The following is a 17,841-nucleotide window of genomic DNA, read 5'->3' as shown; positions in this document are numbered from 1 at the left end:
AAGGCCTTTATAACCCACTCAAAATCCTCTTTACTTACCTCATCGTGACATCATCTAGGTAAATATTGAAACATGGAAGTGTCGATAGATTTCGTTGCTAATTTCAAAATGCTATTCCTTCCTTTGATCACCATCCCAAATGGCTGATCCAAGTCAGTTTCTTGAACGTCATAACATTGTGACAAACATAACTCGATCACTGTTTAGTATGACGAACATGTAACTTGAAATTTGTTCTTTTCAGAAGTCATAAGAAAAACCAAAGCTCTAATACCACTTGATGCACACATAAAGACATATTTAAATAGCTTTAACCAAAAGAATGGATACAATCAGACATTTGAATTGGATGATTCAATTGGCAAGTTTAAAGCTTCACATGTTTATCATTTATCACAAAAAACTAACAAAATAAACTGTTTTTATACTAAACAATTTAAGATATAACTTGAAAACAAGATAAACATAAAATTTTAAAAAGATAACAAAATAATAAAAAGATAGATCTCTTTATTCATTTGGCCCATCTCCCTCTTCTCCATCCTTCCCCCGGCAGCTCATCCTTTTGGTCCACCTTCCGGCCCATATGATTATCCATTCTTCACTTGACCCACTTTCTACTCTCTCTGTCTCTCAAACCTAATATGCCTGATGCCTGAAAACCCACTAAACGAGAGCATCACATGCAATCCCATGGATGTTTCTCCATTAAAAAACTGTCACTAATGGATAAACATAAAACATAATAAATTGATGCTTGATTTCAAACTTTTTAATTTCAACCCTTACTGAATTAATGGACAATGATATATTAAAAATCCACATCAAATAAAAATGAAATTAAAAATCAAACTTCAATAGAAATAAGCAAATACACAACTATTTGCATTGTAATACAAAATCAGACCAAACAAAATGTTTATTAAATGACTCCAATATGCTAATTAAAAAGCTAATTGAAGAAACACTAACCGGACCCCGGGCAGATTACTGGTAACCTGGGGGTTAGATAGCTGTTTCCCACGAAGGGTTAGACCCAGAGAAGATGGTTCTTCTGATAACCTGCAAAACAGACACCATGAGCTTGTCACTGAGAAGGGGGGGGGGGGTTCCTCCTTGTGACCACCCTCCGGCGTGAGAATCAGACTAGATTGCTCTTTAAATATAAGTGTATATTAAGAGATTGCTAGAGCAGATATCAGGTATAATATGATGATACAAGATAAGATATGTTGGTCATACCATTTGTGGTATTTATAGCCGAAGATAGGTTTCCAAGGAGGTGTGGCCAGCTGCAACAGTGATCCTGTTCCACCAACAGTGGCCTACGCACGTGCCCTGCTGGTAGTTGGTGGGTAGGCAGCGGCTGATAGTGACCAGGCCTGCTGTGTACTATTCCTTTTCCACCAACTGCCGGCTATGCACGTGGTATGGCAGTAGTTGGTGAGTAGGCAGCGGCTAATAGTGACATACAGTACAGGAGCATGATGCTCGCCATACTGTTGTCAATAAGCTGTCGTATCTCTAGTCAGATCTTTTTCCCATACCTCGTCAGGTACAGTACAGAAGATCTTCCCGTATCGTACGGACTGGCTTATTTGGGCGGGAGTATTCCCCCTCCCGCCCTTGTGCGGGATTGTTCCCGGCTTCGCTCATTCCTTCAGGTGACACTGAGTGATTGAGAGCTAAGTGCCTTGTGCGTGTAGCCTTGCTGCGCGGGTGGCCTTCCCTGATGGCTTGTATCCGAAGCTGCGGGAACAGGCGGAGTCCTTCACCATCGGGAGGCATTTCCTGCGGGAACAGCTTGCGTACTGCGCGTAAGGACGTCACGTCTCTGAGCATGGTTGGTCCTGCGGATCCAGTTGGTTTCTGCGCAGACGTCCCTCTTCAAGGTGAGTCTTGCGGGTCCAACTGGGCTCTGCTGGGACCTACCTCTTCAAGTCCCCCCAGTCCAATGTTCTTCTCATGAGTGTTTAATAAAGTGAGGTGAACTTTTGGACTTAAGCAAAGGGTTTTGAAAAGGGTTTTTTAAGGTTTTCCATGGGGATTCCTCCCGCGGAAGTCCTTGTCACTTGCAGAAATTCCCGAGTTTCCTGCTTGGTCTTTGGGTATGATGCGGGTAGGTCTGTAACCTCCTCGCAAGTCAGGAGCGTTGAGTCCCACTTGTGTAGATTCTCCATGAGGTTTTGGTAGTATTGAACATAATGATCAATTATGTTAAAACCACCAATTCCATCCTGGAGCTTCAAACAACGTAGTTCTCGACGTTCCCGCTATGCGGGGATGTTATTTCCGTTTCCGCAAGCATTGCCCAGAAGATCCTTCTTGGTTTCAATTCCCAGCGGAGCGCTAGGTATGTGAAGGGTTTTGCCTTAACACTGTACCTGCGCTCGTCTTACGGTTACTTTACTTCCAAGGTATTCCTGGCGTCAATTCCCTGCGGGTGCTAGGTATGTGAAGGGTTTTGCCTTTACACTGTACCCGCACCCGTCTTATAGTTGCTTGGTTGCCGAGGTATACTTGGCTTCAATTCCCTGCGGGTGCTAGGTATGTGAAGGGTTTTGTCTTTACACTGTACCCGCATCCGTCTTACGGTTACTTGTTTGCCAAGGTTTTCTTGGCTTCAATTCCCTGCGGGTGCTAGGTATGTGAAGGGTTTTGCCTTAACACTGTACCCGCAGCCGTCTTACGGTTACTTGGTTGCCAAGTTATTCTTGGCTTCAATTCCCTGCGGGTGCTAGGTATGTGAAGGGTTTTGCCTTAACACTGTACCCGCAGCCGTCTTACGGTTACTTGGTTGCCAAGTTATTCTTGGCTTCAATTCCCTGCGGGTGCTAGGTATGTGAAGGGTTTTGCCTTAACACTGTACCCGCAGCCGTCTTACGGTTACTTGGTTGCCAAGGTAAGGGGTATTTTCCCGCTTACTTTTGAATCTTTTTGAATTTTGAATTTTGAAATTCGAAGAGTTGGTGGAAAGATAAGAACAGTCCAAAACTCTGAAACGTCGTGCGACGGTTTCTTCTGACTGTGTCAGGACGTGCAGGAAGTTATGGTGACGTGACAGTACATGGTCATTCCAGACGCTTTTTCAGGCGCGTGGGCGCGATTTTTCGGGCGCGTGGCCGCGAAATTAATGGTATGCGTCCTGTCAACAGCTGTTGCCAGCTTGCTTTTTGCCACGTGTCATAGTTTCATTGCACCTTCGTTTTCTCTCTCTTCCGCATTAATTTCATCGCATTAATTGCGATTAGTATATAAAGGGGGAGTGGGTTCTTTGTAATCCACACTTTCACTCTTCTCTTCATCTTCTTTGCGATTTCCGGCGAATACTCACCTTTTCAGGCAAGCATTCTCCCGAAATCGTTTTCTTCTTCTTTTACAAGATGTCTCGTGATCTCGAATCTACAGCTGATGACAAGAGTACTGCCGGCGAGTGCCAGTGTGCTCTGCCTGGCGATCTGTATCGGTACGTCGTCAGGAAGTTCATGCTCGAGTCTCTCGAGCCTGAGTTTCCTGAACCCCACCAGACGGTGTACGATGCCCCCAGAGGCAAGATCGAGGTTTATGCTGCATTCTTTGTTTATGGGAATCTTAGGTTCCCATTGACAAAGTTTGTTTACCGTGTCCTTGAAAGGCACGGTGTTCATTTGACCGAGTTGCACCCCATGGCGATCGCCAAGATTCGCCACTTCGAGTGGGTGTGCCGGATTTTGGGCATTGAGCCCTATGTTGACCGCCTAATGACCTTCTACACTTGGAGGTGCATCCAGGGGTGGTACACCCTGATAACCCGAATCAAGGGTTTGAGGATTTGCGCGACCGAGCGCAGTCTTCGCGCGTGGAAGCGGGAGTTCTTCTTCATCTCCGCTCGCGCCATCCCCCTTGCCATGAAGTTTAAGAATGGGCAAGCTCTCCCAGGCCTTCACGCCTCCAACTACGAGGAGGCGGAATGGTTCTCGAAGATATCTCGGGTCCAATCTCCGGTTTACCGGTTTGCGGAGTCCGGGATGGTGATGCTGGGGATGAGCCGGGTGTGGAAGGCTGCGGATGCGCATAAGATCCCAATCGTCCTCGAATACGGTTCGAACTCTGTTCCTTACGGTATGCTTTGTTTCTTTTTGTTGATTTTGAATTTCTTCTAACTTCTTTCCTGTTTATTTCAGAGGGGAACGACTTGCAGTCGCTCCTGAACCCGCGGGAGGCTGACGGTCCCGCTCGGATGGGTACTCGCGCTCTAGACGAGAACGAGTTGCCCATCCTAGAACAAACGGCGGATCGGTTCGTGGAGGTCTATCCGCTAGGCCATGAGATCCTTAGCGCCCGTCGGCCAGGTAAGGCGCTATTCGACCCTCGACCCCTCAATGTTGAAACCTCTGCTGGAATTCCTCTAATCGTATGTTCTGATGAGGAATCCGCAGATGGTCCTCAGTTGGTGCGGAAGAAGAAGGCTGCCGGCGGGAAGGGGAAGGAGAAGGTGGCCTCCACTGCCGATCTAGCGCCTCGGTCTGACTCGGAGACCGAGAGCGAAGAGGTGGCGGGGAATCCCGGTGGTGATAAGATCACCATTCCGGAGGCTGTGACAACTGTCACCGAAGAGCCCAGGATGACGACGGTGACCGGCGTGAAGAGGCCGGCTCCATCGGGTTCATCCCCGCCCGTCCGCACTTTCAGGCTCAAGAAAACCCGTAAGTACAACTTCCTTTAGCTTTTATCTTCATAGTTTAATATCGTTTTAACACTTATCTTCTTTACGCAGGCGTGGATGTTGACGCATTCCAGGGTGGAGTGTAGAGTATCTCTCCGCCAATGACGGCAGGCTTGGTCAGCCTACCTGAGGCGTCGAACCAGGCGCCTGCGCCTGCTTCCGCTGGTTCAGTTGCTCACTCCTTTGAGCCGACTGTTCCAGCTGTGATGACGTCACCGCCGGCTGTGAGTGCTATTTTTACAGCATCCTTCACCGAGCCGGCGGTTACTATTGCTGCGGATTCCGCGGCGGCGAGCGCGGCGGCTGCTACCATGCCCCCGCCATCGGCAACGACGGCCGATCCATCAGGTACGCATGGGGCTTCTCGCCAATCTCTGCCACCTTCCCATCTGCCTGACCTCTTGGATGGATTTCCCTTGGGTTCAGGTGATGGGTTCGGCGGCTATCGGCCTGTTATTGACCCTACAGGTGCGTAGGGTTCTTTTGGCCCATTATATATATATATATTTTCTTTATCATCTTTTCCTAACTGCTTTATGTTTTTTGCAGTGTCGGATTCCAATGAAGTGTATGTTCCACGATGGAACATTCGCCGAGGAACAACCCTTCGCACCCCTGTGGAGTGCGTGGAATGGGCTCGTCACGCTGTTCCCAGTGGTGCGTTGGGGGAAGCCATGGCTAGCTACCAGGAGGGTAGGCTAAGCAATGAGCTTCGGGTTCTCATGGCCCGGATGCAGCCGCGCGTCGAGCTGCTTTGTCGTGAAAATGACAAGTTAAAAGCAGCTCGCGTTAAAGAAGTAGCTCATGCGCGGGCTGTCCGGGAGGAGAACCAAAAACTTACCGCAGTGGCTGCGGAGAAGGAGAAGGCCTTCAAGGCCCTCGAGGTTGAAGTTCAGGCTCGACATGAGGCCCGTTCCAAGGCTGCCCAAGCTGTTAATGAACAGCTTCGGCTGGCTAAGGAAACTGCAAGGAACTCAACCGAGAGGGCCACCAAGGCTGAAGCTATTGCTGAGCCTCTACGCGTGGAGAATGAAGAGCTTAAAGCCAAATTAGAGGCTCTCCAGCAGGCTCATGATGCCTTGGCGATGGAAGACGCCAAAAAGCTCCAAGAAATCCTGGACCAGAGGGGGGTGCTTGACCATGCTGAGCGTAAGCTAAAGGGCGTCGAAGAGGCTGCGGCTAAAGAAGTGTTGCTTGCCAACCTCAACAAGAGTGAAGCCGATCGCGCCCGTAACGAATCTCAAGCTGCCCTCCAAGAAGCCCTGGTTGCCAAGGAATGGCTTCTTCGAGAAGCGTTGTCTCAGGTAAGCTTTTCTTGTCTTTACGCTTTTCTTTGTAAATAGAAAAGGTTTTTGACACTTGTATATTTTCTTGTAGGTTGTGCATCGGGTCTTCTCAGAGACCTCTTATGATGATGCTATGAGCGCAGCCCTCAACGCTTCTCACGAGGATGGGGAAAAGGTCGGCTTCCTGCTTGGTCTAGGGTTCGTTGAGAAAGGCATCCCGCCTTCCAACTTCCCTTTGTACAATGTTGATACTGAAGCTGTTTACGACCAAGCAGTGAATCAGTACGCCGCCTTCCCGCATCCGGTGGTGGAGAAGGTGAATCAAGTTGCTGCTGCTGATGATGGGTTAGCTATCCTTAAAGCTTTCCTTGAACTGCCACGATCTACTGATGGTGCTGGTCCAAGTGGAAGTGGCCCTGAAGCCTGATCCTGAAGATCCCTTCCCACTGCTAGGATAGATTTAGCTTGTATAGATTTATTTTCTTGTAGGCGGGTAGTTACCCGGCCATTCTTGTAATGAATATTTATGAAATATAAATCTTTGTGCGGGTAAGACCGCTACTTTCCCTGGATTCCTTGCTTTATAAACGTTATATGACTTGCATACTTTAGTTTAAATTAGCAATTTTCCAAGTGTAGAATAAGTTAACCTTTGAACGTGGTAGATAATAGGTTGAAGTTTTGCTTCCTCTTTCGTGATTGTGCGGGTAGGACTGTCACTTGCACTTAGTAGGATGGCTAAACTTTACCTGCGTCTAACCTGCGTGTAGGTTTTCCTCATCTTTTCTGAGGATAAGTTAACCTTTGAACGTGCTAGATAATAGGTGTGAAGTTTTGCTTCCTCTTTCATGATTGTGCAGGTAGGACCGTCACTTGCACTTAGTAGGATGGCTAAACTTTACCCATATCTGACCTGCGTGTAGGTTTTCCTCATCCTTTTTGAGGATAAGTTAACCTTTGAACGTGGTAGATAATAGGTGCGAAGTTTTGCTTCCTCTTTCGTGATTGTGCGGGTAGGACCGTCACTTGCACTTAGTAGGATGGCTAAACTTTACCTTTATCTGACCTGCGTGTAGATTTTCCTCATCCTTTTTGAGGATAAGTTAACCTTTGAACGTGGTAGATAATAGGTGCGAAGTTTTGCTTCCTCTTTCGTGATTGTGCGGGTAGGACCGTCACTTGCACTTAGTAGGATGGCTAAACTTTACCCATATCTGACCTGCGTGTAGGTTTTCCTCATCCTTTTTGAGGATAAGTTAACCTTTGAACGTGGTAGATAATAGGTGCGAAGTTTTGCTTCCTCTTTCGTGATTGTGCGGGTAGGACCGTCACTTGCACTTAGTAGGATGGCTAAACTTTACCTTTATCTGACCTGCGTGTAGGTTTTCCTCATCCTTTTGTTAGAAATTCTGTTTTGAACCGTTCGACGCGCGGTTATCAATAGGTTAGTGTTCAGTTCCCTTTTTCATGATTCATGCGGATAGACCGGCACTTTCATTTAATGGGATAACTGAACTTTTCCCCTTCAACTGACCTGCGTGAAGGTTTGTCGTTTTTTGGGTTTATGCGGGTTTTGCCGCCTTCCCCATGCAACGACTTTCCACGTAATTATGCGGTGAAAACCGGCATATTCGTGTTGATAGTTCATAAAGTATAAATGTAAAATCATCAGCGTCGATGTTTTAAGGAGAATCATTTCCATTAGAAGTGGCTCTTGGCCTTTTCTTTACAAATTTGGAATTGATTTACATGCAAACTGTGTAATTGAGCTCCCTTCCATGTTGGGATGGGAGTGCCATCGAGCCGATACACACCTGGTTCGGGATCTCGTTCTTTACGCAGCATGTAGTCTCCATATTGAAGCTGGAATTTTTATTCGTGTTTTCCCCAGCTGGGGTTCTACACGCATCAGCCTGCTCAGCGTTCATTGCGCCACGAGGTGCGCGAGCGTCCCATCTCTGACAAATGCTTCGACCATGTCCTTTACGTCTATGCATTCTTCGGTGTTGTGGCCTTTTGTCCTGTGAAAGTCACAGTATTTGCTCCGATCAGCATTGTGACGATGTCGGATTATTTGAGGCTTTGGCCATGGGAGCTCCTCAGTAGCGAATATCTCGGTGACGCTTTTGGTGAGCGGCGTCCATCTGGAGTTCTTGTTTGTATGTACATTATCCCTTCCGCCTAACCGATGTTGCAAGCCGGATGAGGTGTCAAAGTTTACCCTTGACTGCCAAATGCCTAGCTTCCGCTTTTTGTTTAATCGGGCGGTAAGGACGTTGTCCTCTCTTGTTTTCTGGGTGTAGAGGTTTGTGCTCTGTGGGAGATCTCTACCCAGTTGCTTCTCCGTTTCCGCAAAGCGTTTTGCTGCTGTCATGATGGCATCCCATGTGGATGGCATGCCATCTTTACCCGTTAAGGTGCGGATGAGCTCTGGGTCGTTCGCGCCCTGAATAAAGGCAGCGCGAACAAGATCTTCGCTAATGTTACCCAGACTTAGCTTCTTCGAGTTGAAGCGAGTGATGAAGTCTAGCAATAATTCATCTTTTTCTCGAATGCACTTGAGGATTGTCCATTGCTCCTCGGTATACTTTCTTTGCTGGCTGAAGTGTTGGCTAAACTTCTGTTGGAAGTCAGCCCAGTCGTAGATGTGGTTGACCGGTAGACGATCGAACCACGCTCTAGCAGCCCCAACAAGCGTCATTTGGAACATGTAACACCACGTGGGTTCCGTCCAACTACTGACGGTTGCCCCCGCTATGAATCTGTTCAAATGATCATCTGGGTCAGATATACCATCATATGTGCCTATGCTGGACATTTGTTTGGCACTTTTTGGGGCGATTGCTTCCGCAATGTCCCTTGCAAATTTGGACGTTCTCGCATTTGCAACGTTTGGTCTGAATGTTTTGGAGAAGTCTCGTGGACTTCCACCTATGCTTTTTGGTTTGAAGGCTTGTCCAAAATGCCTTCTCGGTTGGGAGTCCGTTTCCTTACGCTTCCCTTTTGTCCTATGGCGAGGGTTCGCGTCGGAGTCGGACTCCGAGTCATCGTCCCAGTATTCTTCGAATTCGTCAGCCTGTTGGACGGAACGCAAGCATTCGTCCAACTCAGCTTGGAATTCCCTCTGACGTGCCTCCGCCCATGCCTTAACTTCATCGAGTGTTTGGCGGGGGAGTCTTGTTCGTTTCTCTAACTGGGTATCGGTGAATCCCAGTGAGCGATTATTTACTGCACTTGCCCCAGCTTGGGTAACTGGGGTAGTGTTTGTAAAATTTACTTCACTTGCCCCGGCTTGGGTAGCCGGGGTAGTGTTTGTAAAAACTGTGTTGCCGGTATTCCCCCCAGTAGCTGGGGTTTTGGTTGCCGGAGTTTCCTTAACCATCTTTGAAGTTTGAAAAAACTGGAGAAAAATGTTCTAACTTTATGCACGGAAGGCGCCAATGAAGAAACACTAACCGGACCCCGGGCAGATTACTGGTAACCTGGGGGTTAGATAGCTGTTTCCCACGAAGGGTTAGACCCAGAGAAGATGGTTCTTCTGATATGTAACATCCCGAAATTTCAAGATAATATTAATTATATTACTTAATAATAGAGGGAAAGTTTACTCGGGTTATCAGGAAATAAATAAAAGAGTAGGAGTTGGTATGGGTCGGGCTAGTGTCGGGTAATGGACGTTGGTTATGGATTTGGATTAATTGAGATGGGTTAAATGGGAATGGGATTTCAGAGATATAAATACCCCCAAAATCCCAAAATATCTTTCACATTTCCCCCACTCTCCTAAACACATACAAACACACACATTCTAACCGATCGAGATTCGAAGCCGAGACCCGAGATTTTGTTGATAGATCTGAGTTGGTAAGGTAAGAACAAATCCAGCAAAGCTAATATTACTGAAAATGGTTAGGATTGGATGGGTTAACCGGACCCGAAACCCAAACTGCCCAAATCGGACCCCTAAAACGTCGATTTTAGGCCGATTTGATGGTTGGGATTTGTAGGTGCCAATCATACGATTCCGTGGGTACCAAAATCGAGTTATTTGGCTAAGAAACGAAGGATTTATGGGCAAACAGATCTGCAGCGCGATAACTTCGCCTGCAAGATTAAGTTCGCCTGATGAACTTCGCCTTCAAGCGTAACTTCGCCTTCAAGTGTAACTTCGCTTAAGGATAACTTCGCCTACGGCCAAGTTCGCCTAAGGATAACTTCGCCTGAAGCCAAGTTCGCCTAAGGTTTAACTTCGCCTGAAGCCAAGTTCGCCTAAGGTTTAACTTCGCCTGAAGCCAAGTTCGCCTAAGGTTTAACTTCGCCTGAAGCCAAGTTCGCCCGAGGGTTAACTTCGCCTAAAGCCAAGTTTGATTAGAAAATAAATTATCAAGCGATAAGTTAAAGTAAGCTAATACTAGACCGCCAGATTAGATCAGGCAAGTATTGATACGTGTAACTTGTACAGTCAGCCGAGCTCAGTTAAAGAAGGGATTTACAGCTATCAGAAGAAAGAAGCAGAGTTCAGGTGAGTTTCTAGCCCCATTTATGTGTTACGTTTTCGGGGCTGTGTGCATACTCGATGTGAAGTGTGAATACACTTACTTTAAGTGGTAAGTGTATGCTATAGATGTTATATGAGGAATATATTATAATGCTTGTCGGTACGTGAACGATCTTCGGATATTGCACGTATCGCCAAGGATAGTGATTGCCAAGTGGTTGATAGTGTGTATGAATGTTGTGATGTGACTTGTTCACTACGTAGATACTGAACTAATATGAGTGTGACCAAGGCAGGTTGAGGTAGAGTGTGTTAGAGGTAGCAGGAGTCTAGTAAGGGTGTTAGTGGCATAGCGTGAGTGCGTGATAGGGAAAGCCTATACGTGCCTTCGTTATTGAGTGGCATAGCGTGAGTGCGTGATAGGGAAAGCCTATACGTGCCTTCGTTATTGAGTGGCATAGCGTGAGTGCGTGATAGGGAAAGCCTATACGTGCCTTCGTTATTAAGTGGCATAGCGTGAGTGCGTGGTAGGGAAAGCCTATACGTGCCTTCGTTATTAAGTGGCATAGCGTGAGTGCGTGGTAGGGAAAGCCTATACGTGCCTTCGTTGTTAAGTGGCATAGCGTGAGTGCGTGATAGGGAAAGCCTATACGTGCCTTTGTAATTAAGTGGCTAAGCTGTAGGGGTAATTAAGTGGTTAAACAGTGGCATGTTAGACAGTGGACTATGTGTCTTCGGATACGTATATATATATTGTATGAAGTGGTTGTATGATAAGTTGCTTGATTAACTAGAACTCACTCAGCGTAGCTGACTTTTAGTATGCACGCAGGTGAGCTGATTACAGAGTTAGCATGAGGATGACACACGGCATGGATTGAACGGCTGGCATCTGAAGAAAGAAGTAAAGATGCTTTAAATATAAAATTTTGTGTTATGGTATCAAAGAAAAGATTTAATGTTTTGTAACAAATGATTGATGTTTTATATTCCGCGAAAAGTTTTAATAAACTCTGATTTGAAGGACTGTGTTTATGAGTAAATCCGACGCTAAAGTAGGGCTACCGGGTTCGGGGCCTTACATGATAACCTGCAAAACAGACACCGTGAGCTTGTCACTGAGAAGGGGGGGGGTTCCTCCTTGTGACCACCCTCCGGCGTGAGAATCAGACTAGATTGCTCTTTAAATATAAGTGTATATTAAGAGATTGCTAGAGCAGATATCAGGTATAATATGATGATACAAGATAAGATATGTTGGTCATACCATTTGTGGTATTTATAGCCGAAGGTAGGTTTCCAAGGAGGTGTGGCCAGCTGCAACAGTGTTCCTGTTCCACCAACAGTGGCCTACGCACGTGCCCTGCAGGTAGTTGGTGGGTAGGCAGCGGCTGATAGTGACCAGGCCTGCTGTGTACTATTCCTTTTCCACCAACTGCCGGCTATGCACGTGGTATGGCAGTAGTTGGTGAGTAGGCAGCGGCTAATAGTGACATACAGTACAGGAGCATGATGCTCGCCATACTGTTGTCAATAAGCTGTCGTATCTCTAGTCAGATCTTTTTCCCATTCCTTGTCAGGTACAGTACAGAAGATCTTCCCGTATCGTACGGACTGGCTTATTTGGGCGGGAGTATTCCCCCTCCCGCCCTTGTGCGGGATTGTTCCCGGCTTCGCTCATTCCTTCAGGTGACACTGAGTGATTGAGAGCTAAGTGCCTTGTGCGTGTAGCCTTGCTGCGCGGGTGGCCTTCCCTGATGGCTTGTATCCGAAGCTGCGGGAACAGGCGGAGTCCTTCACCATCGGGAGGCATTTCCTGCGGGAACAGCTTGCGTACTGCGCGTAAGGACGTCACGTCTCTGAGCATGGTTGGTCCTGCGGATCCAGTTGGTTTCTGCGCAGACGTCCCTCTTCAAGGTGAGTCTTGCGGGTCCAACTGGGCTCTGCTGGGACCTACCTCTTCACTAATCATTTTCATAAATGCTAGAAACAACATACTTACAAAACATTCCCATACACAAAAGTGACAAAACACTTTGGATTAAACAACATGGTCACATCATGTAAAGTCCAAATCCCCATTCCCAGAACATGCTAGCCGACGCCGTCTCAATATGCACAAGAAATTCATCCGCGATACCTTGTATATGCAAACGACATATTAGGACAGAACCTATCACCAAAGTTTGTACAATAAACCACAATAGATTCTCCTCATATGCTTAAACACAAACATCAAAACCAAATTTACATCCTTTGTTTTCTATGTACAAAAAACAAATCTTTGCTAGCATATGAATATTACAATGATCCTCAAAAGTGACATTGTTCTTTGTTTTGTATAATGCTTTTCTTTATCACCAATGTTTTAAAACCGGACTGGTTCAGCCGGTCCGACCGGTCGGACCGGGATTGAGTCACCCGACCAGTCCAGTTCGATATAGTTCACTCGCTTCTTAAAAAACCGGCCGGTCCGACCGCAAAACCGGACCTGTTCAACCGGTCGGACCGGTGAACCTGCCCAGTTCAGCCATTTTATTATGGAATTTTTACATATTTTCATTTAACATTTTTTTTCATAGTTTTTGAGTTCGGCTGGTCCAACCGGTTAAACCGGTGAACCGATAACCCAACCAGTTCAGTATCCGACCGGTTACGAAAACATTATTTATCACAAACTTTCCAGACTGTTAGCCATTTGATTGACAGTGGTTGAATTGTAATATAAGGCATCTTTATGGGCATGCATCAAGGAGACATTATTTGACTTAAGTAGAAGCAAGATTATATTCACAACCAAATGAGTAGGTCCTACCAATGGCCCACACACTTGAGCCTACAACATTTCCAACACATACCAATCATCAAGATTTGAGTTTGGACTTCATTTATACCCTTCATTTTCTATTTAATTACAATCCAACCATCAAATCTCCCATAAGAAAACACACATGCCCTCAAATGTCAAATCCCATACATTTTATCCAAATGTTTCAATCTTGATCTCACCCCACTTTCCACCTATCTTGATTCTGAGTCTTGCAGTGAAAGATTGTCCTCTGTGCATCAAGTGTTGTACTTTTTCCTGGTAAGCTCTTCAGCCTGATTTCATTGTCCCTTAACAAAGAAAAACAAAATTTTTTGTTAGTTAAAAGATTTCTGGGTATTCGTTAACTTGTTATCTTTTTAACTTTTTGAATCTGAACGACGCAGATTGCAGGCAGAATATCAGTGACAAAGAAAACAAAAATTGTTTGTTAAATATTTCTGGGTATTTCGTTAAATTACTATCTTTTTTAATGTTTTTGAATCTGAGCGACGCAGATTACAGACTGAGTATCAGTGGATCGTGAGAGTAAAAGATTGAACCTTTTGCTGTTGAATTGTTGCAGAGTAAAAACAAATATGCAAAATCCGAACTTGAAAGCGTACGTGATTTGGCGTTAAAGATCGAAGAAGCGAATTCGAGGTCCAGAGGATTACAGAGGAAACCAAAATGGCGCCAACAAGAAGAACCAGAAACATCTGTGAAAAACGAAGATGTTCGATATGAACAAGTGATGAAGGAGCTTGCAGACATGAAACAAGAAATGGGGAAGCTTAAGGATGATATGAAGCGTGTTTTGAAGGAGAAACGACACGCCGAGAGATCGTTAAAAGCGTCAAATTCTAAACGGATGACACTATTGGCATCCATGGAGTTGATGAAGAAAGAATTGCAAGAGTTGGATGAGGAGCAAACTATTGTTGAGTTTGCTCGAATTGAAGCGGTTAAAAAATGCGAATCGATTGAATCGGATAGGATAGAAGAGGCTGATCGGTACAAGACCCAATTGTCCGAAGCTGAAGCGAAATCGAATGAGCTTCAAATTACACTTTTTGATCTTAATTTGGCGAATCAAGAATTGTCTCCGATTAACACGATTATGGAGGAACTAGAGAGCGCGAAACGCGAGCTTGCATCGGTTAAAGGAGAAGGGGGTAAGTTCATGATATCCATGGATGTGATTCGAGCCGAGCTGAATCATGTTCGAGCCGAAATGGCTCGGTTAAGGAAAGCAGAGGAGAAAGAGGGGTTAAATGTTCAAAGCCTGAACTCGAAGATTATGAGGGCGAAAGCGAAATTGGAATCACTTACATCTGCTGAATCAAATGCCAACACGATTGCATCGAATCTCACGATTACACTCGAAAAATTACAAGCGGAAGCTGAAACCGCAAAGAAAGATAAGGATAGCATTAATGAAGAGATTGAAAACATGAAGGGGGAGATTCGTAAAATCGAATTTGAAATTGATTTAGTTGAGGAAAAATTAGATGCAGCAATGGAGGAATTGGAAGCAATCAAATCATCAGAATCTAAATCAATGGAGAATTTAAGAAATGTGATTGACACAACAATGGAAGCTAGAGATACGGCTTCCATTAACGGTTCAATGATAACGATAACCGATTTTGAATACGAGTATTTAACCGGGAAAGCGGGTCAGGCTGCAGTGCTAGCTGATAAGAAAATTAATGCAGCACAGGCATGGGTGGAGGCATTGAAGGCAAGTGAAAAGGAGTTGATGATAAAAATTGAGATGACACAAAGAGAGATTAGTGAATTAAGTATTGATGTTGGCACCGAAACTGATGCGGATCGGGTTAGGCCCGGGTCATGGGAAAAGGTTGTGCCATCGCCTCGGAGATCGGCGAGTAAAGTCGGGAACAAGGTGGCTTCGCCCCGGAGATCGGTGAGTAAAGTCGGGAACAAGGTGTTGATTAAATGGGCTAAATTGCAAAAGTGGCGGTCTCCAGCGGCCCGGTACTCAAGCTCGAGTAAGTCGGGTTCTGTGAAGAGGGAAAAAGTGGTGCCAAGTCTCAAGAAGTTGTTTAGCAAGAAAAATGTTGCAATAATTTGATGATGAAGGTTTGTTGAGATTATGTAAGTTGAATAAAGGTTATTGTGTGTGGATGTATAGGGAATAGGGTTAGAAGAGTTCAAAGGTTGTCATTGCAATTTTGTATACATGATTTGATGATCATGTTTGTGTAAGTGATGGGAAGCAAATTATAGAAAACTTTTTGTACACATGAAAGAATTGTGTTGCAACCATTGCATAACAAGAGTTCATTTACTTGGGGTTTAAGATGATAGAAAAAGCCTGAACCCGATTAAAAGTTTGAGGCAGTAATGAGACAGGTATGAGATTAGTTATATAATATTTTACGTGTTTGGGATGGATATAATATTGAGGGATCCCCGTTTGATTAACCTAACTTGATTACAAATACGTAAGCTGGATATCCCCTCTTTAGTTGTTGGAGTTGCAACTTTAGATTCAGAAGTATAATACATAATATGTTTAAGTTGCAAGAAAACAAAAATTATTAAAAAAGTATAAATAAAAATATTAATGTATAGGCGTATAGCCAAAAGTATTTAATAGTTTTTAAGTTGGTCTTTATGTTATGATCGAGTTTTAGGAAGTGGGCATTCCAAGGAATAAATTTACAACATAAACTCATAGATACAAATAATCAAATTAAGATTGTAATTGCCAATATTTGTCTTGTGTCATGGCTATTGTAATTCCTACATGGATTATGGATTTGGTCTATATAATGCAATAACAACGATTAACAAAACAATTCAAATAAACATGATTTTTCTTCCTAAACCTTTTTAGCAAAATTAAATCTCATAATACAAATTCTACATAAAGTTGTATCAATGACTAATATCGTGGATGGGAATAAATTGTTTGGGCGAAGAATCTAAAATAGAAGTGCGTAAGAAACCCAGTTCCGGTCCTATCCGACCTACGGGCACGAAACAAGTTTCGGCTTCTAATAGAAATCATACCTGAACCAGAATCCGATCCAGACTGTTGGAACCGGTTCCACCTCTACCCGGTCAAAACCCGAACTTGACCCGTCCAAACCCGATAAAATCCAGAAAAACCGGTCAAAACCTCACCATACCAGAACCGGTTCCTCCCTGGTATGAAAAAACCCGGTTTGTCCACCTTTAATTAGAAAGTCCCAAACAAACATTAGAGGGCCTTGAATGACCAAAATTACTTCATGGACCGGCCCATAACAAAGACCATTACGGCCTTTTCCACCAAACCCTAAATCACCTTCTACCCTATAACACTCCACAATCCCCCACTCACAGCCGTTCTTCAAACCCTAATCTAATCAGCAGCCAAGATGAAGTACAACCCACGAGTCACCAGCTCCCGCCGCAAATGCCGCAAGGCCCACTTCACGGCGCCATCCAGCGTCCGCCGTGTGCTCATGAGCGCACCTCTCTCCACCGAACTCCGGACCAAATACAACGTCCGGTCCATCCCCGTTCGTAAAGACGACGAGGTCCAGGTCGTCCGTGGGACCTACAAGGGCCGTGAAGGTAAGGTGGTCCAGGTGTACCGTCGCAAATGGGTCATTCATATTGAAAGGATTACTCGCGAGAAGGTCAATGGCCAGACGGTCAACGTCGGGATTAACCCGTCGAAGGTTGTGGTGACTAAGCTGAAGCTTGATAAGGACAGGAAGTCGTTGCTTGAGAGGAAGGCTAAGGGGCGTGCTGCTGATAAGTCTAAGGGCAAGTTCACTGAGGAGGATGTTGCTGCTGGTGCTTCTCTTCAAGAGATTGATTAGGTTTTTTAATGGTTTTGGTTTATTATGTTTTGTTATGTTATGTTGAGGATTGTTGTTGGTGATTTTTGGTTTTGATGTTACAGAGGTTAATGATGTTTACCGTACTGGTGTTATGAATCAATTCCGGTTATTTTATGGTTGATGTTATGTGATTTAATAATTTGCACTCTAGGTGTATGATGAAATGCCAAGATGATTATATTATCTTAGTTTGCTGTTATGACTTCTATGGATTATACCGGCTTAATCTAGTTACTGATTAGATTTATGGTGTTTCGGGGGATAGACATTTTAACATCAAATATGTTTTTAGTGCTTCTTTGTATGATTTGGTAGCTAGTTACTGTAGGATATTACAGACTCGTTTTTGATGATTTTAGGTGATAATAATATTTTGTTAACATGTATATCTTGTGTTTTTTTGTTTGGCAAGTGCTTGAAGTTGTTTATGATGGTATAGTTTATTGGGTGCTATATGAAATTGTGATTTTTTTGACACCCAAATATTAAGAAATGGATTAGGTGTTGATGCTGCGTCTAAGTTATTGAATGTTCCTATAGTATATATGAGGTTTTTGTTTTAGAATTTGATTTAAGAGGGCGTTGGTTGGATTGATGGTTTTTTAACCTTTTTTAAATCATGGAGATATGCAAAACATGTGTTTCTGTTTTAGCTTTAATGGTGATTGAAAAGTTTGGTTTTG

General features: G+C 44.6%; 1 protein-coding gene and 1 pseudogene across 1 annotated transcript; both read left to right on the top strand.

Annotated features, from left to right (window-relative positions):
• The first annotated feature begins 12,580 nt into the window (after positions 1 to 12,580).
• LOC143617740 (protein PLASTID MOVEMENT IMPAIRED 2-like) lies at positions 12,581 to 15,465 on the top strand. The gene is made up of 2 exons (XM_077090206.1): positions 12,581 to 12,673; positions 13,882 to 15,465. Exons 1-2 carry the CDS (start codon positions 12,581 to 12,583, stop codon positions 15,391 to 15,393), a joined length of 1,605 nt encoding a protein of 534 aa, XP_076946321.1. The 3' UTR covers positions 15,394 to 15,465.
• Positions 15,466 to 16,687: 1,222 nt separating this feature from the next.
• On the top strand, positions 16,688 to 17,255 carry LOC143617739 (large ribosomal subunit protein uL24z pseudogene; annotated as a pseudogene).
• Positions 17,256 to 17,841: the final 586 nt, after the last annotated feature.

Source organism: Bidens hawaiensis, unplaced genomic scaffold (assembly GCF_021521415.1).
Source record: "Bidens hawaiensis isolate Kalapana, Puna unplaced genomic scaffold, B.hawaiensis_p1.1 tig00057704_1, whole genome shotgun sequence".
Taxonomy (NCBI): Eukaryota; Viridiplantae; Streptophyta; class Magnoliopsida; order Asterales; family Asteraceae; genus Bidens; species Bidens hawaiensis.
Note: the sequence above shows the minus strand (reverse complement) of the source record. Positions and strands in the feature narration are given on the sequence as shown.